The following is a 26,346-nucleotide window of genomic DNA, read 5'->3' on the forward strand; positions in this document are numbered from 1 at the left end:
AAATAAGTTATTTTTAAAACACCTTCCAGGGCTTTCATGGCATGCAAACTAGGAAAACAAAGCAAAAATCATTTTTTTCTTTTAAGGAACAATACTAAAACTTTTATATTGTGTAAAGTGCATTGGCCAGTTCTAACAGTAGGGCTAGTCTCCACTAATCCATTGCTGGGATGAGAGATTAGTATGTCCAGCTCCTTAAGGAAAATACAGAGAACAAGATACCAGTAATGGCCTGATAGGAGAGGGTAGGCCTATGCAGCTTGATAACTGGTCCTAGCAGATGCCTGCAGTACCAAACACCCATGCCTTTGAAGTACTTTATGTGAAATCTATTTCTGCCATTCAAAGCCTGTAAAAACCTGTTTTATCAAGCCTGCCCATACAGCCTCAAAGAGATGGGACACTGGGTTTGTTTTGTACTGCCCCCATGCTGGTCCAGTTAAATACCAGAGATGAGGCCTTAGCACAACCCTGAGCATCCAACAGGGAGGATGCTCAAGGAAGAGCAGTTGAGAGTGGTGCCAAGGTGTGTTAGGGTTGCTCTAAATCTTCTACCCTGCCTCCTTTTTGGATGCGACTCACGCTGAGCAGGGGTGAGCAACCAAGATATACTTCTCAGCAGGGGTGCCAGATGTGACACAGAGGCAGCATAGACATGTGGCCATTAGCTGCATGTGAAGGGTATGACCCAGCATACCTTTGAGCCTCACGATCATCCTGGGGGTTATAGTTGGACAGACAGTCCAGAATGAAGATCTGGCCCCATTCGGTGCATTCATTTAGAGCAGTTAACAATTTGTTAATGTTCTGTGGGTTCAGGTCCAGCAGGTTACTATTAGGATGCGACTCGCTGATCTCAGACAAGGCAGCCACAGCATTCGCCTCCACCTGGGAGAGAGAGATGAGAACAATTCATTGCCTGTGTGTCACTCATACTGGGGTGTATAGCTGGGATCTGGGGGCTTAGCACAGGTTGAGAATTGGGGTTGATGGCACTATCCGGTTTAGCTCACAGGGGACCCAAAGTAGCCTGAGAACTTGCAATTTGTTCTTCACTGTCTGCCAAAAGCATGGAGAGTCCTTGCTAAAATGCTTTTTGTCTCTGAGGGAGGAACAGAAAGAGAACATCAGCAGTGCTATTGGGAGGCAGCTGCCGATATACCAGGGGAGCACTAAGAGACTGCAGCAGCAGATGGTGCAGGCAGAAAAACTCTGTAGTAAAAATATTTTTAAAAGAGGGTAAAGTCCTAAATTGGCTATAGGTGTGGCTGGTTGGTGTTGTCCAAATGAATGGAGTCCTTCCAGCAATACTGCCTTTTGTGATGCTACTTTTGGCCATGTCAGCCAAAAAGAGGTAGCAATACAAAGTACACAGCTGGAACAAGTAAAGTAGACAAAATATTCCAACTAACTCCAGGTGTCAAATATCTACCCAGGTTATGAAGCTCTTCCTGGCCTTAACTTCCATAAAGGTCACTCTCCCCACTAAATGAAAAATGTTTAAGAAAACAGTCCTCATCATAAAACCACTGATTCCCATATTGATATGCATGACACCCAATTAATTCAGTTTGAAAGGCAACAGGCAGCTTCTGAAGCCAACAAGTCTCCCTACCGACTTTTTAACATACAAAGTCACACCAGATTCCAGAATGTCCCCAATACTAGTGTCTATGTACTGATATCTTTAGGGGATCTAGGTGCTGTAAATACATTTGCAACTGCAACAAAAATCAGAGAAAATTAGGGTTGGAAGGAACCTCAGGAGGTAATTTAGTCCAACCCCCTGCTCAAAGCAGGACCATCTCTAACTGGATCATCCCAGCCAAGGCTTTGCCTAGCCAGGTCCTAGACAAGGATGGAGATTCTACAACCACTCTAGGTAGCCTGCTACAGTGCTTTACTACCCTCTTCATGAGTACTGCTATGATTTAATGAAAAGCTGGGGACTTATAGAAAACTTGTGATGAGGAGACTGATGAGAAAACTCCCCCAAACTACCACTACCTAAATTTCCCTTTCTGCAACTTGAGACCATTCCTCCTTGTTTGTCATCTGCCACCACTGAAAACAGTCCAGCTTCATCTTTTTTGGAACCGCCCATCAGGTAGCTGAAAGCTGCTATTAAATCCTCCCTCAGTCTTCTCTTTTCTAGACTAAATAAGCCCAGCTTCCTTAGCCTCTACGAGAAAAAATAAATTCATTTCTTTAATGATCCTCCTGCCACAAAACCAAAGAAAGGGCTCTCAATCCTGACTTCCAACACTGCTCTGATTTAATGAAAAGCTGGGGACTTATAAAAAGCTTGCAATGAGACTGATGAGAATAGCTACCACATTTTTCAACATAATTTGGGATTATTTACACCTGAGTGTAAATTAGTTTGAAATGCACGATATGTTTGGATAAACTAACTTACAGAAAAAGTATCTGGCACAGGTACTGAAAGTTTTTTAAAATATAAAGTTTTAAAATGTTGTTTTTGCATTTTGAATTCTATCCCAAATTTCCATCCAAGTACACCACAGATCTGATAAAAAATATTAAGCATCGAGTATATAAAAAAACAAACTTATAATTCACATTTTTCTGCCATAAAACCTGAAAAAAAGTTCCCAGATAAATGCATAATATGCAATATAATTACTTAAGTAAACTGCATCTTAGACAGCAAAAAAAATACTAAATTTAAAGGGTATTTCTTAGGTTAAGAATTTAACCTGTTTAATGTTTACCAATCAAACATAATTTATTTTGGAAAAAGAATAGAAGTGTAAAGCAATACTAAACTGACCATTCAAAATCAAGGTATTCTGCTTGCTGAAAAATTATGATCAAGTCAGCAACTTAAATCATTCTGATTTAAAATCAGCCCTTGCTGGTCTCATTTCAATATATTCCAAGGGAGCTGCAAACATGGGTCACAGCACCGTTTGGATATAAATTTCAGCTGGGATTTCCTGAAGGATTCAGATTCTCAGAAGGCATTTCCTTGGGTCTTGGGTATCAAGTTTTTACTACATTCCTTTGACAACCTGTCTTAAAACCACACTACAGGCTTGTAAATATAAGTTTACATGGGGCATGACAGACACTGAAACAGGGTTTATGCAGCAAATGTATTAGACCAGACCAAGTCCTTGAGAAACCTGCAGAAGGAGCAATTCTGGCTTGTGAATTATCCCCTCCAGCAGCTCCGACCCTCAGCTCAGTTCAAATGGCAGAGTAAATTATGTTCACAAGGAGGCAGGGGGTGGGTAGAAGCCAGAACACGTGTTTTTCTGTCAACCTACACAGAAAAGCTTTGATGGAGGGGGGGTGGGGGGGAAGCAGAGGGAACAGAGAATGCTGAGCAAGATAAGCAATCAGATTATTTTAGCATTTAATGCTAAATGGAAATTAAACCAAGTGTGTAATGAAGTATAATGTTCTGCTGCTTCAGAACAGGAATCTTCCACTTACTATACCATTAAAATAAGAAAGAAATGGTGAAAAGCAGGTGACCAGATTAAGCAGCTCCAAAGAGAGATGACGGGTTGGTTTCCATAAAGAGCAAAGAGCTTTCCTCACAGCAGCAATGAACAGCTCTGCCTCCCCAAGAAGCTTAGGGGACCATGTGGTATGTACAGGTCAGTCGCGTCTTACGCGGGGGTTATGTTCCAAAGTCAGCGCGTAAGGCGAAAATCGTGTATAGCGAAATCGCATATTACTGTGCCAGCCGTGACTGTCTCTGCCTCCAAAGCCTCCCGCCGCTGTCACGGAGCCGTGCTTAGAGCTGTGTGGCCGGCGGCAGCAGCAGCGCAGCGCGTGGTGGTGGTGGTGGGGATGGCTGCGTGCCACCCGGCCACAGCTCCGGGCACACGTGCAAACTCAAGCCCCGCCTCCCCCACCCACCCCACGTATAGTTGAATTCACACGTATAGTTGAATTCACACAAGTTAAATGCACTTATGATGAGACTGACCTGTATATGTTATTAAGTGCAGAGTTACAATGATGCTCGTTAACTCTGCACTTGGGTGATGGGTAAAACAGGAGAGCAATCATAAGGACCCTCAAACATAAGATCCACACTATTAACATGACTATTGAATTGGCACCTACACATTGTACTGAGAGTTGTGACAGGCTCTGCTGCTCATACTAGTTACACCCTTTTCTACAGCAATGGGGTACCTTAACTTTGCTTCCTGTACAACGGTTAAAAATATTACTGTATTTACCCAAATCCAAGATGATCCCAAATTTAAGAAAACTTTCCAATAGTTAGATTGTATACATTGAAATTCTGCTATCGTTTTCTATGTGTAGAATCTAATTATTAAAGGATTATCTTGTTTGTCCCCACCATCACTGCAGTAGAGAAAGCTGTGGTAATAGGGCAGGCAGTGGAAGAGGCAGTCAGAGGGCAGGTTGTAGGGTGAGCAGCAGGGGCTGCCCCTGCCCTTGTAATCCCTCCCAGCAACTCACCCTACACTTTGTGCCTGGCCCTCCCACAACCTCAATTCCCTGGCTCCCCCCCACAGCTTCTCCGCCCCTCTCCTGTTTACCATTGCTCTGTGCTAACAAGTCTGTCCCAGCTGCAGCCTGAAACAGAGGCCCAGCTCAGTCCTGTAGCAGCAGTGCCAGCTCCATGCCACTGCTGTGGGGCAACGCTGGGCTGTGCTTCGTACCCCAGACTGCAGCAGGAATAGAGCCTGCTGGAGGAAGGAGCCAGGGGGCAGGGGCCTGAGGCTGCACAGGGTGCAGAAGCTAATGCAGGGGCAGGCAGCAGTTACGGCTCTAGCCGCTGTCTGCACCCTGCCACCTCATACTCTATTCCAAGATCCCTCCCACCATGTTAAATAAGGGGAAAAAACCTTGATGTGGAATTGAGTAAACAGCATATGCGTCCTGAGTGGCCAGATAGCTTAGATTAAGGTCAGACTGCCCTCTATCCATTTTAGGCTAGTAACATGTATCAATTTTAAAAAGACCAATTACTGTTCCCTTCCTGGTGACGCTATTCCTGGTCTGAACTGGACGCTAATAAGTGCCATTTTCTAATTTTACCACTGACAAAGAATTCCCTTCTGGGCCCTTGGGCAACGCATCCATCCTCTAACTTACAGTCGCTTTCCCGGGCTGCTGCATCGTAACGTCTACAGCCCTTGGGAGAGTAAATGACTGGTCCTCAATCTAGGCTGGAAGAGTGCTCCCCATTTTAAAATGGTTAAAAAAACCAAACAAATGAATAAAAACCCTCATCCTGTAGTTTAACCTTTTAGTGACAATGAGATAATTTTTTTGTATGAGGTAGAGTGTGGGGGGGAGGGGAAGAGGGGGGATGTGTGCTAAGTTTTACCAGCCTGCCTTCTTTAAACTATTTTTAAGCATTTCCCATTCCTACCAGGCGGAGCTGAAAAATGCCACCTTCTGTCAAACTGAAACATCGCTTCCCCCTCCTCATCTCCCATTCAGGAACACGGCCACCTTGGCAGTCAGACGGGAAGTGAGATTTACTCTGGAAGTCAGATTGAGGCACAGCTCTTGGCAGGATGCAGAGAATCTGTCTAGGCCGCGCACGTGGATTCCAGCAGCGACAGCGGCTCCTAGGCAGGGTGGCTCTGAGCACTACAGGCAGAGTGAGAATTCCCAGATGGGTCTTCTCCAAGGAGTCTCATGGCAGACCGTTTAGCAGTCTTTTTACCCCCTCCTTGCCCAGAGAGACAGTTCCCCATCTTTCTCTCTCTGGGTTACTCAGGCAAATGTCCTCCACGCCCTATCAAGGTTTGTCTGCCACTTCTCAAACAAGGCACTTGGTAATTTCCTCTGCAGAGACTTCCTGGTGCCATTCAGTGGCAGAGATGACCACGGTCTCATAGGCAGGCTTGCTGGTATACATAGCAGGGGTGGCCAAAGTCTGCCTCATGGGCCGGATCAGGCCCACGGGGGATTCCATTTTCCAGCAGCCCCTGCCCATGCCACTCTGGCCAGCCTCCGTGGGAACCCCAGGAGTGACGGGGCCCTGCTTCCAGGGTCTCCATGAAGACCAGCCCGAGTGCTGCTGACAAGATATGCAACTGGGTGGGGAGCTGCTTTGGGGCCAGGGCTGGGATCTTACAGTGGTGACAGCGCAAGGCCAAAGCCAGGGCAGAGCCAAGATCTGTTGCCTGCACAAGATCCCAGCCCCAGATGCAGCTCCCTTCACAGCCGCGTGCCCTGCCAGTGCTGCTCAGGCCAGTCTCCATGGAAACCCTGCGAGCACGGGGCCATCACAGCCCCGTGGGGTCTCCATGGAGACTGGCCAGCTCAGTGTGGGCAAGAGCTGCTGGGAAATGGAGTCCAGCTACCAACCGGATCTCCCATTTTGCTCACCCACAATATACAGCAGAGGTAGGCAAAATATGGCCTGTGGGCTGGATCCAGCCCACCAGGGACTTTCCTCCGGCCTGTGGGCAGCCACCAATGAACTGTACCCTGCCTAGCCCTTCAGCCTACACAGGTGGGAGTGAGGCACCCTTGTATACACCCCCCCACCCCACAACATACCCTTGCTCCCACCCTCGTGGGCCTAAGGGCCTGGCCCAGCCAGCGGCAGCTTCCAGGAGGGGCTGCTGCCACTGCTGCAGCCACCCTGGGGGGTATCTGCTTGGCTTCCCCAGTGTCCCCCTCACTCCAGGCAGTATGTAGGGTAGAGGTGGAGGCAGGAGGAGTTGCAGCTGGGTGCAGGCACATAGCATGGAGCTAGGGCTGGCGGCAGTGCACAGCCTGCGCCCAGGGGTGCGGTGGGAATGCAGGCTTGGCTAGGGAGGGTGGGGGGGCTGTGGGGACCACCTACATGATGCACAGCCCCCCCTCGGGGCAGCAGCAGCAGGTGGGGGTGCTCAGGGTGCTTGTGCTCCACGTAGGCGCTGGCACCCAGCAGCATGCGGCTTTGGCCAGCGCTGCGGGTGGGGGTGAGGAGTGCAGTCTGCCCTGCCCGCCTCTATCACAGGGGCTCCATGCAGCACACATGCAGCTCCTGGCACTCATGCGGCACTGGGGGAAGACCCGGGCTGGAGCTGGCAGCCTTCCCCATCACCTGCCGTGCAAGTTCCAGGACTCTGCTGGGAAGCAGGGGTGGGACGCCCTCCACTCCTGGCGGAGTCCCGGGACCTGCAGGGCAAGGGGCGGGGAAGCTCCAGCACAGGTCTTCCCCCAGTGCTGTGCAAGTGTGGGGGTTGCAGGCGTGCAGCACAGAGCCCCCACAATAGAGGCGGGCCGGGTAGGCTGCATTCCTCGCCCCCACATGAAAAAATATTTTTTGTAATAAAATTAAAATATGTTATAATAGATGTTTGACTTTTAGCAGATGATTTTTTTTCTGGTTGTAAGTTGGTAACCCTCCCCTCCCAAAAGGAGAATTTATGGGGGGGGACAGACTTCTGGTGGCAAAGGTCAGGGATTAGGGGGCGGGACTTCTTGTCCCAATATGGTGACCAGGGGGCAGGGCAACTGTCAAGGGGCGGGACTACCCATGCGGCCCTCGATAGGTCACCAAACCTCGTTAAGTGGCCCTCCTGCTGAAATAATTACCCGACCCTGGTATATTGGCTCTAACTCATGGGTGGACAAAACAAGGCCTGAGGGCTGGATCTGGCCCACCAAGGGATTTTGTCTGACCCATGGCAGGTCCCTCAGCACCCAGCCCAGGTACAAGGGACAGGACAGGCCATGGCACATGAAGCTGGTTCTGTGGCTCCTGGGTGCACAGTGGGGCTATGGTGGCTCAGCAGCCAGCCTCAGCTTCCTGGCAGTGCTGCCAGCAGCAGCTCCCTCAGCTGCCAATGCCACTCTCATTGCTGCTGGACCTAGTCACTCTACCTGGGCACCCCAACCCGGTGCCAGGTGGATGGGACTGGGCCAGAAAGGATCACTCACCTGCCTGTCCCCCTACTCCACCTGTGCTAGCATTATCCCCCTGCTGCGCTGGCTCACAACAGCTCACCAAAACTTCCAAAGTGGCTCTCCAGCCCAAATAATTGCCCACCCCTGCTCTAACCAAACACTAAACACAACAATGTAAACTCTAGGCAACAGCATAGATGGTCACATCGGGGAGAAAACTCACAAGCTGAAAAAAAGGGAATACACGGCAACAAGTGTCTGCTCTAGCAAATAGCTACCATTCTGTTCCAAAACACACAGGCCAGACATACGGTAAAACCTACTCAAGGGTTGCAGCCTTCTGATGGGTATTAGACAACCTAGAATGAGCACAGCTTGGAAATGAGCTGGATACTGGGAGCAGGTGTTAAATTATTGCTCAGTAATCGGAAGACGACAGGCTTATGATGGATGAATCCAGCGGTTAACCTTTATAAATGAGGTGTCTGCTGAAACAGATACTATGGAATCATGAAATATGCACAGACGATTGTCTTAATGCTATAAATGTTACGCATCTTTGCGGAATTGACAGAAGTTGTAATCCTAGAGTAGGATAAGAAATGGTTCTTGCAGAGAGCTGTGTAAAACTGACACACTCCATCCAAGAACTGACAGGCGTAACACCAGCCAGTGTAGACTTGAAACACTTTAAACCTGCTGGGGTCACTCTATGGAAGGTAAGCTAAGTTAAGCATGCACTTGTGTTTTCTCTGAAATTATTTTGTTCTGAACAACTATTGCATGGCATTGTGACAGCTGCCTGGTCTTGGTTAACCCAGTCACTGCTTTAGAGAGCATTATTACAGAGGCTGAGCTGAAGGAAGACCTACTGAGGCAATGCAACCCAAAGCCCCAGTCAGCAGGGAGAGAATGGCAGGATTCAGCCCAAGAGAGGAGATGGCTAGTGGGGAAACCTTAAAGGGCACAAGGAGGTAAAAAATGCAGCCAAGCTAGGAACTGTGATGTTTCCTATGATTCCTAGCCCCCACTGCAACTATTTAAATCAGTGGTTTTTAACCTGTTTAGACTGCAGTTGGGTGCAGTAGGAGAGGGAGGAGGCTGACTGGGCACATGTGCGGACTCTCAGCACACGTGTCCCCTGCAACGTACCTGAGGCGGCGGAGGCTGAGAAGCAACCGTGGGGGCAGCAGCAGCTGACCCCCCAAAGGTAAGTGGGGCAGGAGCTGGCGCAGCTGCAGAGGATCCGGAGGGGAAGTCCCCGGATCTCTCTTTGCTGAGCCGGGCAGTGAACAGGGCGCGCCTGCGTTTGCGCAGGCGTTCGCGTGAGGCGGCCCCCAAAGAGTAAGCAACAAGTAGGAGCACCTAGCAAGAGCGATGATGACTTGAAGCTGAGCAGCTAAGGTAAGAGCAGCTAAGGTAAGAGCACAGGAGGCAGCTGCAGCTCAGATGGCGCTGCCCACCCGTGGTTCCTCTGAGGTGTCTGCTCAGACTGAGCCCCGCCCCCCTGTCTGCAGGGGTGGCCTGGTGGTGACCCTGCCATCAGGGAAGGGGGGGAGCCCCCTTGCCTGTCCCTCATGTGCCCACCTTGGGGCCTTGGAGGAGCAAGTGAGGGAACTCCAGGAGGCAGTGAGCAGGCTAAGGGGGATCAGGGATGATGAGGCTGTGATTGACAGGTATTTCCATTCCTTACAGCTCCAGATGCCCACAGGTGAAACTCCACATGAGGAGTCTGCAGCAGGGGAGTGGAGGACAGCCACCTCTGGATCCAGGCGGCAGGGCCTGGTGTCTGCTTCCCCATTGCGTGTGGGGAACAGATACAGGGCTCTGACAACCGTGGAGGAGACAGAGGAGGAGCATTTTCCTGCAGAGGTGGTGATCCCTGTAGCCCCTACTGGGCAGGCTGGGGGATCACTGCCCAGGCAGAAGAAGAAACACCAAGTGATTGTGGTGGGCGACTCGATCCTGAGAGGCATGGAGAGGCCGATCTGTCGACCAGATCCTATTGTGAGAGAAGTCTCCTGCATGCCTGGAGCTAAGATCAGGGACATCACCGAGGCGATTCCTGTTCTCATTAAGCCCTCTGACTACTACCCCATGGTCCTCGTCCATGTGGGAACCAACAGTGCGGCTAGGACCAGCCCTGACCGCATCATGAAGGACTTCCATGAACTGGGAGACAACCTCAAGAAGACTGGAGCACAGGTTGTATTTTCTTCCATCCTTCCCGTTGGCAGCAGCTGGAGACGCCAGGGTGCCCGCAACACGGAAGTCAACCAGTGGCTCCAGAATTGGTGTCTTCAGGAGAGCTTTGGATTCTACAGCCATAACCAGCACTTCCAGGAGGCTTCCTGGGAGATGATCTTCATCTCTCTCCCAGAGGTAAGCATCTGTTTGCCCACAGGCTGGCTGATCTCCTCCGAAGAGCTTTAAACTAGGCTTGACGGGGGTTGGGGAACTGGTGGTCGAAGAGAGCCCAGGGTTGGTAAAGCACAAACAAGATGCCAGATCGCACCAGGTAAGTATTAAGGGTTTGGTAAGCCATAAACAAGGCACCAGAACACAAGGTAAGTAATAAAGGGAACACATGCCATCAAGGCACAGGGGCACCAAGAGCCCCTTTGGGGGACTAAAATATCTTTATACAAACGCCAGGAGTATGGGGAACAAGCAGGAGGAGCTCGCACTCTTGCTTGCTAGCACCCAGTATGACCTAATCGGACTAACCGAGACATGGTGGGATTCTACACACAACTGGGCGGTAGACATTGAGGGGTATAGGTTGTATAGGCGTGACAGAGTGGGGAAAAAAGGTAGGGGGGTAGCCTTTCTATGTTAAGAAGGGCTCCTTAACATAGCCACTCTATGTTAAGGAACAGTATACGTCTTCCACCATTAAGGCGGGGGTGGAGGAGGGGAACACCGAGGCATTGTGGGTCAGGATCCAGGGGGGGCCAGGGAAAAGGACTTGGTTGCGAGGGTCTACTACAGGCCTCCTCATCAGGATCAAGAACTAGACGATGTATTCTCCAGGCAGCTAGCAGACGCCATGCAGGCGAGGGAGGCGGTGGTCATGGGAGATCTAAACTACCCAAATATCTGCTGGGAGGAGCAGACAGCCAAAACAAGCCGCTCATGGAGGTTCTTACACTGTGTGCAGGACCTCCACCTAACCCAGGTGGTGTCTAGTCCCACCAGGGGTAGTGCCTTGCTTGACCTGGTCTTAGCAACAGGGGATGATCTCGTGGGGAACAGGCAAGTTCATGGTAGCCTGGGAGATAGTGACCATCACTTAGTCGAGTTCACTATCCAGCGAAGGATGGGTAAAGTAACTAGTGGGGCTAAGGTGTTGGACTTCAGAAGGGCTAATTTTAGCGAGCTTAGAAGGCTAGTTAGTGAGGGGATGCAACTCAAGAACATAGAGCAAATGGGGGTCCAGGAGGGCTGGAGGTATCTTAAGGGAGTGATCCTTGGGGCTCAAAAGGAGTAAATCCCATTATGTAGGAAGGGAGATAAGGGGGCAAAAAAGCCCCCTTGGCTGAACAGGGAACTTCAGGAGAGTGTGGGGGCAAAGAAAGAGTAGTATAGGCAATGGAAGCAGGGAGCAGCCACCAAGGAGAAATAGATCTTCCTGGCACGCTATTGCAGGGAATCAGTTAGACAGGCCAAGGTGGGGCTTGAGCTCAGGCTGGCTTCAACAATCAAGGACAATAAAAAGTCCTTCTTCAGGTATATAGCGGGCATAAGGAAAGCTCAGACCAACATAGGGTCCCTGCAGGACAAATCAGGACAGTTGGTGGTTGACACGAGGAAAAAAGCAGAGCTCTTCAATGAGTTCTTCACTTCAGTATTTCTATGTACCGACCAAGCCAATTCCCCCACCTCGATCATTGACGGATGTCCATGTGGCACCAGTCCGCCTACGGTTACTTCTGAAATAGTTAAGGAGCTCCTGGAGGAGCTGGATGGGTACAAGTCAGCAGGCCTGGATGACCTCCATCCACACCTGCTGAAAGGATTGGCCAGTGTCGTAGCTGAGCCGCTGGCACAGCTGTTCGAGCACTTGTGGTGCTCTGGCCAGGTCTCTGAGGACTGGAGAAGGGCCAATGTGGTGTCTATTTTCAAGAAAGGGAGAAGGGATGAGCCAGGTACCTTTAGACCAGTCAGTCTTACCTCTATTCCTGGGAAAATGCTAGAGAAAATAATCAAAGAACACATTTGTGCAGGAAACCAGCACAGGTTTGTCACAGGTAGATCCTGCCTGACAAACCTTGTAGCCTTCTATGACCAGGTCACACACTGCCTGGACACGGGAGCCGAGGCTGATGTCATCTTCCTGGACGTTAGGAAGGCCTTCAACACAGTTTCGCACCCTATCCTCATTGGGAAGCCAGTGGACTGTGGAGTGGATGCCTACACGGTCAGGTGGGTGGCCAACTGGCTTAGGGACCGCACCCAGAGAGTGGTGGTGGATAGTTCCTTCTCGGCCTGGAGGGAGGTGGGCAGCAGGGTCCCGCAGGGTTCGGTCCTCAGACCGATATTATTCAACATCTTCATCAGCGATTTGGACGAGGGCGTGGAGAGCACCCTCTCCAAGTTCACTGATGATACCAAGTTATGGGGCAAAGTTAGTACACCGGAGGGCAGGGAGCAGATTCAGGCTGACCTGGACAGGTTGGATCAATGGGCAGAGAGAAATAGGATGCAATTTAATAAAGATAAATGTAAGGTACTCCACATGGGAAGGAAGAACCCCCAGCACACCTATAGGTTGGGGAGTGTCCTTCTCAGCAGCTTGGAGGCAGAGAGGGATCTTGGAGTCATAACTGACTCCAAAATAAACATGAGCCAGCAGTGTAACGAGGCCATCAACAAGGCCAAACACACCTTGTTGTGCATTAGCAGGTGCATGACTAATAGAACAAAGGAAGTGATGCTCCCCCTCTATGCGGCACTGGTCAGGCCGCAGTTGGAGTACTGTGTCCACTTTTGGGCGCCACACTTCAAGAGGGACGTGGCGAACCTGGAGAGGGTCCAGAGGAGGGCCACTCGCATGATTAGTGGCCTTCGCGATAGAACCTACGGGAGGAGGTTGAGAGAGCTGAATCTCTTTAGCCTTCACAAGAGACGGCTGAGGGGAGATCTTGTGGCCGCCTATAAATTTATTAGGGGAGGTCAACGGGGAATAGGGGAAGCGCTGTTTACTAAGGCGCCCCAGGGAGTGACTAGGAATAACGGGTGTAAACTAGTTGAGAGTGGATTTAGGTCAGATATTAGGAAGAAATTTTTCACAGTAAGGGTGGCCAGGATCTGGAATGGGTTTCCAAGAGAGGTGGTGCTATCACCTAGCTTGGAGGTCTTCAAGAGGAGGCTAGATAGTCACCTGGCTGGGGTCATATGACCTCGGTCCTCTTTCCTGCCAGGGGGAGGGGGTCAGACACGATGATCCATTGTGTTCCCTTCTGACTCTACAATCTATGAATCGAGGCACCCCTCAGAAAATACCAGCTCTTCACTTTCACTCACTTTTTGACAACAGAAAAATAGTTTAGCAATTCTTCTGTTGCAAACAACTCAGAAGGACCAGAGCAGAACAGAATGTGTTGGACACCATGGAATCCTACAGGAAATCTTTGGGTTTATCTTGTGAATCTTGTTTATATGTTTGCACACCTAACCTTTCTAATATTGTGTGGCACCCTGTAGCATAAGCATCTTGTGGTACCCAGGTAGAGAACCAGTAGTTTAAACTCCAGTTTATTTGCCCTGCAATACAACCATATGGCTGGTTTCTCAGATTCTTGGGTATTCTGAGAAGAGAGTCTTCCAAGCTTACTGCTTTGACCATGCCAGTCTCTTTTCCAGTGGCTTCCCCAATCTCTACTGTATCAAACATAAGTTGTGGGCTTCAAAGCCCTTCCCACCATATGCATCCTCCTCCATTCAGTATCACCTGGTTGATGCCATCACCTATGATGGAGATTTGTGGCTTTGTCCATGTAGGCTCTTCAACACTTAGGAAGAGCTGCCCATAAAGAGTCACCTCCTTATTCTATCCCAAATCCCATGGTATAACTCTCCCTTGCTGCAAAGCCCAGTATGAGGTAAGATGAGATCATGCTCCATGCTGCCAAGAAAAAAATGACAATGGAGCCAGTGTCCATCACAAGGGACATCATCGTTCACTTTTCACACCAGCAACTGCAACCAACCCTTTCAGGAAGGGTAGTGTGAGGATATTCATCCCAGGCTGGAGCAGCTTGGGAACTCCAATCTTAGGCATCTTGCAGTAGACAAGCTGGAAGGAGGAAGAGAATCCAGTGTGGTCTGGAGGCAGGAATTAATAATACACTGCTCAGGCATAGCCAAGAAGCATCAAAACAAACAGCCCAAGAGGCACACCAGGCACAGAAGCACTGGCATTAGAGAACCAACTGCAAATCTCAGCCTCTGTCAAGCAGCACATTCCAATGCAAAATTTTCCTACAAATCCCCAGTTTGGAAGAAGAGATGGGTGGGTAGGCAGAATCCCAAACTCTGCCTGACAAAGGCAGCTCTTACATGGCACAAAAAGCTAGCTGCAGGGAAGACTGATAGCACGAAGCCACCCAGGAGATGGGAGTCAGCTTCTTCTGCAAAAATCATACCAGCCCCCCATAATCAGTTTCATAAAGGTGATCAGAATCATCATCCCTGTTTAATATATCAGGAAAACAGGGGAAGGGAAGGCCACATGACTTGACAGATTCCCAAAGCAAGTCAGTGGCAGAGCTGGAATTTGCATCCATATCTTGTGCATTCCAATACAGGGCTTAATCCAGTGGGATAAGAAACACTGTGTAAATGTATGGGATTAGATTCCTGTTCAATAAAAAATTAACCCTCATTTGTTAAAATTTAAATCAACTCAGAATATATACCCCCCATTCTGTCCATTGCACCCGAGTGCTTCACAGCATACCCCTGTGACTAGATGACCTGCCTGACTCATATCTGCTTGCTGCTCAGTTTAAACCTCTTAACAGAGGCACTCCTCATTGCAACTCTTTGCCAATCCCAGCACGTTCTCTGATCCTGGAGTGTCATCCTTTAGGAATAGGTGGCTTATTCAAAACAGACCCCAAATGCCAGGCTGTTTTCAAGTACAGCAGGAGCAAGAAAAGGTCCCTCTGCTCTTTGCTATGAGAAACAGGTCAGAACATGAGCAAAGCCAGTTACTTTAGGTCTTCCTGGGACTCCGTAGCCATTACTATTTTCTTACAAAGTGTTCTATTTCTTACCTTTAATATTTAATAACTAGTCAATAGGAATCAAATCTCTGGAGCATCAGTATGGGGGGATAAGAGCATATCAGCAGCTTATAACCTATTATTTTATGGATAGAATCTAGCCTACTACACAAGAATATCTTCAGTGCTTGCACAAACTGTACCATCCAGTAGACGGGGTGGAGAAGGGGAGGGGAGGAGAGGTAAAAACCATCCCTCTCTTGCCCTAAAGAGATCAACTAACTGAACTGATCAAACGGACACTACTGAGTTCCACCTCCCCAGGAGATCACCAAAAGGAAGTAACAGTTATAGCTGGAAAGAGAAAAGGACCAGAGTGGTAACAGCCCATCTTAAATGGGTTTGTAACTTGATCTAGGAGTGATATAAGCTCTAGGCTGCTAGACCGGATCAATTAAATCAACCTGATGGGTTTACCAGCTCAAAGCACCTACACAGCTGTCAGACCTGTATGCACTTTCTTCTCAGTACACACCATTAATGCCAGAAGAAGATCTAGGCACAACAAAATGAGTCTAATTACGTGTTCTATACTATAGCTTGGTATGTTTGCTAATTAGCTTGTTGTACTATTTCAGCTTACTCATACAGTTTGTCAGGAGAAACTCTGTGGTGAAAGGGGAACTTGTATAAGGTATTAAATGGAATAAAGTGTCCAAATAGCATGCTGAGGGTTAGGTCCCACAGCAAAACATAGGTGTGATTGCCAAACAGGCAGCTACAACTGTCATAGCTTTAATCTACTGAATAAGGTTAATGATGGATTGACGACAGCAGAAAAGATATCCTGGCAGGGGGCAGCAAACAGTTCAAGCCCAGCTGGGCCAGATAGATGCTCTGTTCACTAGCTCACAAGGCCATATGTTCACAATTCCTTGTTTTATCCAGATTAAATATATCACAGGTATGCCTACCTGTGCAACAATTACCCTTTCATTTTGTTGTAGGAAAACAGTCCCACCAACTAAAGCTTCTTTGATCCAGTTCTCAAGAACGCCCAGACTCAGGGCCCCTCTACAAGTGCAGGTAAAGGCACAATGGGGATCCAATATGTAATCCATACAATCACGCCTCCTGCTATGCCACACATGCATAGCAGGAGGCATGATTGTTGAACTGCATATTAGATCTCATCACACTTTATTGCCTGATTCTAGGCTCCTCCTGCATCAGCAAGAAACAAACTCCTGTGGCTGGGGGCCCCATAAGCTGAGGGGCTCCCAGCCTTGGGGGTGCATGAAAACCCCAGGGCTGAGAGATCATGGCTGCCATCATCTCTCAGCCTTGGGGGATGCATTAAATCCTGGAGGCTGGGCGACAGTGGCAGTTGCCATCTCCCAGCCCCAAGGGTTCACACACTCCTGGGGCTGGGAGACTGCAGCCAGACCCTGCAGCTGTCGAGAGCCAACTGGGTTCCAGCACCAGATGTGTTGCCAGGACCCAGTGTCTGCAGCTGCCAGGACCCAGAGTTAGCAGCTGCCCAGGCTGAGAGTCCCCCCAGTTGCAGCCCCTCCCAGCAGCTTCCGTTCACCGTCACAAGCAAAGACGCCTCTTCTCTGCCAAGAATCAGCACAACGGCATCACCCCAGCAAAAATAATATTCTGCGAAACCATTTGGTTTTATAATTGCTCTTTATGCTCATCAAGAGAATACAGGAGTTTCAGCATATCAGCATAACTCCTGAATTCTTTTATCATAAAGGTACTGGCAAAGGAAAGAGATTAGAAACCAAGAGGGTGCTTTTGCATAGGAGGAGAATGGTGTCCCAGCTGCATAGTGTCTAATCCCAGGCAGTTTTCTCCCATCAGCCAAGCTGTCTGCATCAACCTCCAGCCAAGACAATTTAGTATTTGTATTACTGTACAGCTCAGGAGCCCTACTCATGGACAAAAATGCTATTGTGTTAGGCCCTGCACAAACAAGCACAAAATCAAAAGACCATCCCTATTTCAGAAGGCCTGCAATATAAGCTTCCTTCCTTCCTGCACACTCACTTGGCTGTTGTTATCTTGGTGCTGTTACAGCCACTGAACATTTCAGTGCTTGTCATGCATGTATTCTGTAACAAAATGAGCTGGATATTTACTGGTGAATAGAAACTAACAAAAGAACCCTGTCATTAACACACTCACTGCGCATCTGCTCTGATTCATACACTGGAAGGGGCTGGAAGGGACCTCGGAAGATCATTGGGTCCAGTCTCACTGAACCAAGCAGGAAAGACAAGTGGGGTCAAATAACCCCAGCAAGGTGACTGTCCACTCTCCTCCTGAAGACCTTCAGGGTAGGTGACTGCACCACCTCTGGAGGCAGCTTATTCCACAGGCTTCCTACCATGGCTGTGGTAGGAAGTTTTTCCTAATGTTGAGCCTGAAAGTCTTCCAGGAGTTTGTGGCCATTACTCCTGGGGTGCCCTGGTAAACAGTTGTTCACCGAGCCCTTGATATACACCCCTGATGTAGCAGTAAGCTGCTACCAAGTCCCCTCTCAGACCCCTTCTCTTCTTCAGGCTGAAGAGTCCCAGGTCCCTCCTCAGCCTTACGGCTTGGCATGCAAGTTTCTGATCATACGGGTGGCCCTTCTCTGGACTCTCTCGAGCCAGCGTGGCGAAGAAGCTATGCTGGCTGTCGTTCAGAATCCCACCTTCTGCAAGCCTATTGCATACATATTCCTTGATTAATTATTCGAGGATTTTCCCTGGGATAGAAGTTAGAGCTGATTACATGCATTCTATTCCTTTTAGCTCATCTGGTCCAACACAAGTCAGAGTCCAGTCTGGATTTCCACCCTTCTTGGGAATCAACACCTGCTTCAAACAATGGAACAACAACAAGGACAGAAAAGAAGGTGACTGAAGATAATGGGCTGGCAGAGGAGTCACTAACTGTATAACCTGAGGACAAGGTTTCACATATATTACTGACAGTCTAGCTTGGCCTGATGGTGGTGTATTAAAAATGAACTCGGCTCTAAGCCAAGAACCTAGGTTTGCAGGGCCTAGAATGTAACATTTTTCTTCTAGTAACCTAACCCCATGGGAAGCCTAGATGCAAATGTGGAACCCTGCCATGTGGTGCTCAGTCACACTGCCAGAGCCACACTTAGGAGAATGGTACCAAGTGTTACTACAGCCTGAAGAGGAGAAATGTGCAAGACTAACATGCATTACTACATCCTGAAGGCACCAATCAAAAAGAGTGAGGCCAACTGAGCCCAAGACGCATGGAATCTAGGGAAGTTGTCTACAGAGACTGCTCTGAAGATTAAAAGTTACCAATGGTAGCAACATGACCAATATCAGGACAGAAAACTACTGTTGGGTTTAAAAGCGAGAAGGTTGATACGGGCCAGGATGCATTTTATACTGTGCTTTCCTGCTACCTTTCCAATTCCTGAAAAAAGTCAAACATCTCTATGTCCTGAACCCCAAGAGAAGTAATTATAGAATAAGATCTTCTCTCATCCAAATGGAGTTCATGTTCTACTTTAAAAGACTGCCATCTTGTGGTTTACTTTCTAATAGCCATGGAGACAACCCAGAGACCATTTTGCATGCAGGACTACTGAAAAGGCTGGTGATTAGCCCATCTACAACAGGGTTTCAAAATGCAAGAACAAACTTCAGTACCAGCATCTTGTGCACACCAAGGAACAATTCCTTAGGAACATATGAACTAGGATCACCATTAACAGTAATAAGTAGATTTCATGACACTGAAACCAGGAGCTTTATTACAAGTGTTTGAAGATACTCCAATAGTCAGAGCCAGGTGAGCCCAGTTACCTTTTGCTTCTCCATTAAGTGCCAGCCTCTCTCATTAACAATACTAACAGACCCAGTAAGATCTGCCATCTCTGGAAGTAGCACAATTATACTGAATTCAGGTGACATAACCCTGCACACTAGAGCATTAAAACTGAGGTTTTTAAAAAATGAAGATACTGTCTCAGGAAAATAAGGCAAATGTAGTTGAGATGCCTTTCCTAAACCAAGCTGACACAAAGCTATTAGTATAACAAAGGAAGCCATGAGATTGAAAATGACCAGAAAGAATTTATACTTCTAAGCTGGCGACTCTCCGAATTCCACACTTATCCTCACATTGGTTCTGAACCAAGGGAGTGGGCAGTAAAGAGAAAGAAAGAGTTGTCTTGCGATCAAGCAACAGGTCTGGGAAAGGACCTGGGTTCTCTTCAGTTTCATGGAGGACACTGGACAAGTACCAGGTACTCTGGACCTCACATGACTGTGAACAGAGTCATTTCTTTCTCTGCTTCAGACAACTATTGAGAGTTCCAGTTAATTCAGGTCTGCAAAGCTGAGAAGCTACCCTAATAAGCGCTACAGAGCAGCTTCTGAATAAATCAAAAAGAAAAGCCAGATGTTGCCCATCTTAGTAAGAGGGGAGAGGGGGAAAAAGGATTACTACAAAGGCTGAAAGGCCACAATGTAAACCTATTCAAAAGGCAGTGCCTTCTAAGTCAAATGGGCTATTACATTTTAAAGAATAACAGAAATGTGAAGTTTTAGGATGCCCAGCTTAAGGGTATATTTGCACACATCTACATGCATTCCTTCTTATGGATTTCTATATTAGTAGTGTGGCACCTGAACACTTAAGTCTAAATGCTGCATGACTCCTTCATAACAAAATATTACTGTAAGGGCAAATGTCTGCTGCTAACAAGGTCACTGTAATTTAGAGCCAGACAACAGAAAAATAAGGAAGATTTGGATCGGTAGGAATACACATCCCAGTCTTTGCTCAATTACCCAGCAATCAGCAGACTGCAGATGGAGTTATTACTCTATGCAGCAACCAACTTGAATGATGTACCATGTGGCAGAGAGGCAGCTGATTAGAGACAATAAAAACCCATCATGCTGGATGTATGTGTCATTAAAGAGGAGGTTTCCATCCTATACCCCTCTTGCCTTCTCTTGAAGAAATATTTACCATCTCCCCGGAAAGAAAAACCCAATACACACTAGAAATGAGGATTTCTTGCCGTAAGCTAAACATTATGCTTATGCGAAATGGCAGCTGCTTTGCATTCTCACATCTCATCAAAAGAAGAGGAAGACTTTTTTGTTCCAAAGAAAACATGAATGAGTTAAGAAAAAAGGGCTCTAGCCAGCTGGGTACACCTTTGTACATGAGAGAGAATATCCTGCAGGGATAGAGGCTGTTTGTACTTGGATAGCTACTCTTTGTTTAAAATTTCCAGTCAGGCCTGCTTTCACCTAGTGAAAGCCCAAGATCAAAGAGAAGGAGCTTGTTAGCAAATATTGGTGTTTACCCAAAGATGAAACTTATTTGATGTATTTTTTTATATAGCACTTGGTGATCAGCTTCACAGCAACACAACCAATTTAATTTCACATTGGGGAAAGCAGTGATGAGCTGGACTTTCTGAATAGGAAAGAAATGAATATATTAATCTATAGCAGATACAGACAAAATCCTTGTGGACCCCATCACAGGAGGCTGGTAAAAGATATCTAGTCAGGTTAACTGATGCCTTTAATAAAAGACTGTAATGAGGTTAAATGTTATATAGACAACCCTTCTGCCCTTGGAAATGGATAAATTCTCACCCTGGTCATTGTTAAAAGATAAGGATGTACAAAGTCCAACTAATGACAGAATAAATAAATAAATAAATACATACATACACTAGATGCCTTCTGCACCCCTCCCTGACCTTGCTCCTCAAATCAACACTCTTCCTGTGAATACACCCCAAAAACCAGGGAGGGCTGCCAGGAATGAATGTGTCAATCAGTTTTGTGTTGCTGCCTTGTTGAATTTTTGGAGGATACCTATGACAGGTAACACCCGCTCCACTTAACCCTCCTTGGGATCAGGTAGGCTATTCTAGGTTTGTTCTGCTGGATGGTAGGTGAGATGATTTATTAAGATTCCCCAGCCTGGTTGAAGCGGTTAACCCAGAAAAATGGGACAATCATTGCCTTTGATACTTTTCCCATTTTCACTTAATTTAATGCAGAACTGTAGTGTAAATGCTTTAGACACAGATATGGTCATTCATGACAGCTGAAGGTTAATTTACCACAGTGGTTTCTTCTGGTCAAGGTGCTGGATTCAGGACGGAGGACAGGCAAAGCCTTATTAATTCCTGCTAAAAAAAAAATGTCTCCTCTCAGTGAAACTGAAAAGACCACAAGCAAATATCTTCTTGGGCTACTCCACATGCAGCCTTGTAATCAAACATAGGAAAAAAGGTCTTCTCTTTATAGTTTCATAGATTCATAGATGTTAGGGTCGGAAGGGACCTCAATAGATCATCAAGTCCGACCCCCTGCATAAGCAGGAAAGAGTGCTGGGTCTAGATGACCCCAGCTAGATGCTCATCTAACCTCCTCTTGAAGACCCCCAGGGTAGGGGAGAGCACCACCTCCCTTGGGAGCCCGTTCCAGACCTTGGCCACTCGAACTGTGAAGAAGTTCTTCCTAATGTCCCGTCTAAATCTGCTCTCTGCTAGCTTGTGGCCATTATTTCTTGTAACGCCCGGGGGAGCCTTGGGGAATAAATACTCACCAATTCCCTTCTGTGCCCCCGTGATGAACTTATAGGCAGCCACAAGGTCGCCTCTCAACCTTCTCTTGCGGAGGCTGAAAAGGTCCGGTTCTCTAGTCTCTCCTCGTAGGGCTTGGTCTGCAGGCCCTTGACCATACGAGTTGCCCTTCTCTGGACCGTCTCCAGGTTATCCGCATCCTTCTTGAAGTGTGGCGCCCAGAATTGCACGCAGTACTCTAACTGCGGTCTGACCAGTGCCCGATAGAGGGGAAGTATCACCTCCTTGGACCTATTAGTCATGCATCTGCTGATGCACGATAAAGTGCCATTGGCTTTTTTGATGGCTTCGTCACGCTGCCGGCTCATGTTCATTTTGGAGTCCACTAGGACTCCAAGATCCCTTTCCACCTCTGTGCCACCCAGCAGGTCGTTCCCTAGGCTGTAGGTGTGCTGGACATTTTTCCTCCCTAGGTGCAGCACTTTGCATTTCTCCTTGTTGAACTGCATCCTGTTGTTTTCTGCCCACTTGTCCAACCTATCCAGGTCTGCCTGCAGCTGTTCCCTGCCCTCCGGCATGTCCACTTCTCCCCATAGCTTTGTGTCATCTGCACACTTGGACAGAGTACATTTCACTCCCTCGTCCAAGTCACTGATGAAGACATTAAAGAGTATCGGTCCAAGGACCGAGCCCTGCGGGACCCCACTGCCCACACCCTTCCAGGTCGAGACCGACCCATCCACCACGACTCTCTGGGTGCGGCCCTCTAGCCAATTCGCCACCCACCGGACTGTGTAGTCATCCAAGTCACAGCCTCTTAACTTGTTCACCAGTATGGGGTGGGATACCGTATCGAAGGCCTTCCTGAAGTCTAAGTATACGACATCCACCCCTCCTCCTGTGTCCAGGCGTTTCATAACCTGGTCATAGAAAGAGACTAGATTGGTCAGGCACGATCTGCCCGCCACAAACCCGTGCTGGTTTCCCCTCAGCATAATTTGCCCTGCTGGGCTCTCACAAATGTGAGCCTTGATAATTTTTTCAAAGACTTTACCAAGGATGGAGGTGAGACTGACTGGCCTATAGTTGCCTGGGTCCTCCTTCCTCCCCTTTTTGAAAATGGGGACCACGTTAGCCCTTTTCCAGTCCTCCGGGACTTGGCCCGTGCGCCACAAGCGTTTGAATATTCCCGCCAGTGGCTCTGCAATGATGTCGGTCAGTGCCTTCAGCACCCTCGGATGGAGCTCATCCGGGCCTGCCGACTTAAAGGCATCCAGTTCTTCCAAGTGACTCTGCACCATCTCAGGATCTACGCATGGAAGTCTGGTGCCTTGCTGCCGCCTCTCTACAACCCCAGTGAGAGACTTGTTGTGCCCCTCGCTTAGGAACACTGAGGCAAAGAACTCGTTGAGGAGTTCAGCCTTGTCCCCCCTGTCTGTCACCAATTGTTTCTGCCCATTTAGCAGGGGTCCTATTCCTCCCTGGGCCTTCCTTTTACTCCCTATATATCTAAAAAACAATTTCTTGTTGTCTTTTACTTGGGTTGCCATCCTCAGCTCCATGGTAGCTTTGGCCCATCTAACTGCCTCCCTACAAGCACGAGCAGAGGAGGTATATTCATCTTTAGTGATCTCACCTTGTTTCCACTTTTTATGTGCTCCCCTTTTGGCCCTTAGGCTGCCCTGGATTTCTCTGGTCAGCCATGGAAGCCTCCTGGCCCCTTTCCCTCTTTTGCCTCGCTCGGGGATCGTCTTGCTTTGTGCCCAAAGGATTGTTTCCTTCAGGCACAGCCACCCTTCTTGGGCTTCCATTTCTTCAAATCTCCTACTCTGCAGCGCGTCCTTGACTAATCGCCTGAGTTCATTGAGATCAGCTTTCCTAAAGTCTAGCACTTCCACCCTACTAGTTACCTTACCCACTCGACGTCTTATGTTGAATTCTATTATTAGGTGATCACTGTCTCCCAAATGGCTACCGATCTGGAGGTCCCCTACCATGTCATCCCCTGTTGCCAAAACCAGATCCAGTATGGCATTCCCCCTAGTGGGACCGTGTACCTCCTGTGTCAGGTGGAGGTCCTGTACGGAGGTTAGAAACCTGTGTGAGCGGTGGGACTTTGCCGTCTGCGTCTCCCAGCAGATGTCCGGGTAGTTTAGGTCCCCCATGACTACTGCCTCTTTAGCTTTTATGGTCTCCTAGAGTTGCCTCAGGAGCCCCGCATCTATTTCTTCCCCTTGGTGTGGGGGTCTGTAGCAGACCCCTACCACCAAATCCCTTTTTCCTTGCCCCCCATGTAGCCTAACCCACAATCCTTCTACTTCCTCAACCTTGGATTCTGTCTTGATGAGGGTTGATGTATATTGCTCACTGACATAAAGTGCAACCCGCGCCCCCTTTCTTCCCCGACCTGTCCTTTCTCATGCTTCAAAGGACAGGACCAACTGCCTCGAAAGGGCACTGTGTATCCAAGCAAACATCATGTGAAAGCCTGGTATTAATTCAGGGCAGAATGGGAAAAAAAACCACAAAAAAACACACACATCTTGAAAGAGATCATTCAGTTGACAGGTCCCCTAAACATCTAGGGGGAGTCCCAGCTACCAGCCTTGCCCCCGTAAAAGCCAAACACCTAAGTTCTACTGCCTCTAAAAAGAGCACAAGAAGAGCAGTAAGAACCTTCTCTTCTCTGGCTGGAAAGAGCAAAAAAAGTTGGCTTTTCACCACCTGCCCTGATTTATTACTGATTGCAGGAAATTCTGGGCAAGTCAGTAGTTGTATGGTTTGATATGTACACAAATGACAAACAGCTGTGGGACATAGAATAGTGGGAAATGATCACCACAAACAGAGTCCATCAAACCTGGTACTCCCAAGCTGCCAAAAATCAGTGACAGTTTTATGTCCCCCTGCTTTCCAACATAAAAGCTTGAAGAAATTTACCTTCTTTGCTTCCTGCTGGAATTACATTTAGAGTTTATCAGACATGAGGGATCTTACATGTATCCCTAGGAAATATACTTAAAGGATCATCTACTGAGGGATTTTTCAAGCTGTTGTCCACCAGCTTTAATCAAAAGTACTAATGATGGCCCAGGGGCGGAAACAGGTTCCTTTAGAATCCCAGCTGATGGACGGATCTACTGCATAACTGAGCCCAGTGGAAGTGTCTTGTAAAGGATGGACTATTCATCCCAAATCTCCATCTCTGTTCCAACAGTTCACATAACCTTATTAAAAATATAAGCATTGATTTTCTCCAGTCACTAATTCATATAAACTCACTGCCTGTCATGACTGAAGTCATCAATCCACCTACCCCCAGGACAGCCAGGAAGCTTGCGGAAGGCAGCAGCGAGCAGATGTCACACATACAGGGCAAGCCTGGATTTTTTATGGACCGATTCTGCAACTCTGATTTTCCTCATGGAAAAGTAACCTTATGGGACTTCAGCACCCTAGGACTCCAAACTGCCATAAGCAGCTCTCTGAGCCAACATCTAGCTATATAGAATTCCAAACCTCTCAATTTCAAGACACTGTTTTATATGAAGAAGGTGTCATAAGAGGGTTAAAACATTAGATATGGAACATACAGATGGCATTAAACGGCTGGGCCAAACTAGCCCTTCATCATTCAAACACCCACATGTTGATGAAGGGATTGTTTCCATGCCATTCACTCTTTCAAGCCATTAAAGGAGGATTTAAGATTCTGAGGTCTTGCCACAGCTGGACAAAGCCTGGGATTCTCTAAGGGGCCTATGAGTTATGCACTTAACTCACTGAAATTCAGTGAATGCCCAAATCTCTCCCTTGAAGGTCTCTGAAAAATCCCAGTGCCACTTGATGTACCAGGTCAAACACACAAGTGACAATATCATTTTGCATAAATACAGCATCCAAACATAAAAAAACTCCCTTGCGCTATTATTGGGCCCAGCAGGATTTGATGGATGTTATCTAAGGCTCTAATATCTACAGTCTCTCTCCAGCTAAAGATCATTGTGATGATGGAAGTAAAATGCAGCTAGAAAAGTAAAGCACAATTGTGACAGAAAAACTGCCAGCATATACACCCACATGCATTTTCTGTGGATTAAAAAAAAAAGGCTAATATAAGAAGTTCTGTTCAGCCAAAAGGCACAAGGAAGATTTTGTTGTTCTTCATCCTGACAAAGTTAATTAAAGGTGTGCACTACAGAGAAACTGACACTATCCATGTGTTATCAAATGTACAAACAATATAAAATAAAAGCAGAGGATTTTTCCGCTCTAATCTTTACCCAGTTCTAGGACTGGATAAAGGTGTTAACAAGTAGCTAAGGAAGGGAAAAGTATTTCAAGAAGTGTGATTGAAGAGGACAGGTCCCCTGAACTGCAGAAAGCTGAAGGAAAAGTAGTTTTATTTACTAAATTCCCATTCTGACTTCAAAGCAATCTTGCCTCTAAAGAGTTCCTTAGTATTTGCAGTTCTCACCAGCTAGGTGAGAAAAACCATCTCTGCTCCTTTGCACTGTAGATAAACAGGGAGTGAAGACAGCAAGATCTGCTTTGCAAACTTGACAGGGGAGGGGGAAAGAAAATTCATTAGGTTGTTCTTCCAGTACTGAATTTTGTAAGAGGCTTTTCCCCACGAAACTTTTCCTC

At 47.7% G+C, this 26,346-nt stretch overlaps 1 protein-coding gene across 1 annotated transcript in view; it reads right to left on the reverse strand.

Annotated features, from left to right (window-relative positions):
* Window positions 1-26,346, reverse strand: part of LOC132244728 (AP-2 complex subunit beta-like) — a 79,288-nt gene that overhangs the window by 35,730 nt on the left and 17,212 nt on the right. Inside the window, 1 exon segment of the mRNA XM_059717083.1 lies at window positions 698-888. Coding sequence (XP_059573066.1) covers window positions 698-888 — 191 coding nt within the window.

This window comes from Alligator mississippiensis, chromosome 14 (assembly GCF_030867095.1).
Source record: "Alligator mississippiensis isolate rAllMis1 chromosome 14, rAllMis1, whole genome shotgun sequence".
Lineage (NCBI taxonomy): Eukaryota > Metazoa > Chordata > Crocodylia > Alligatoridae > Alligator > Alligator mississippiensis.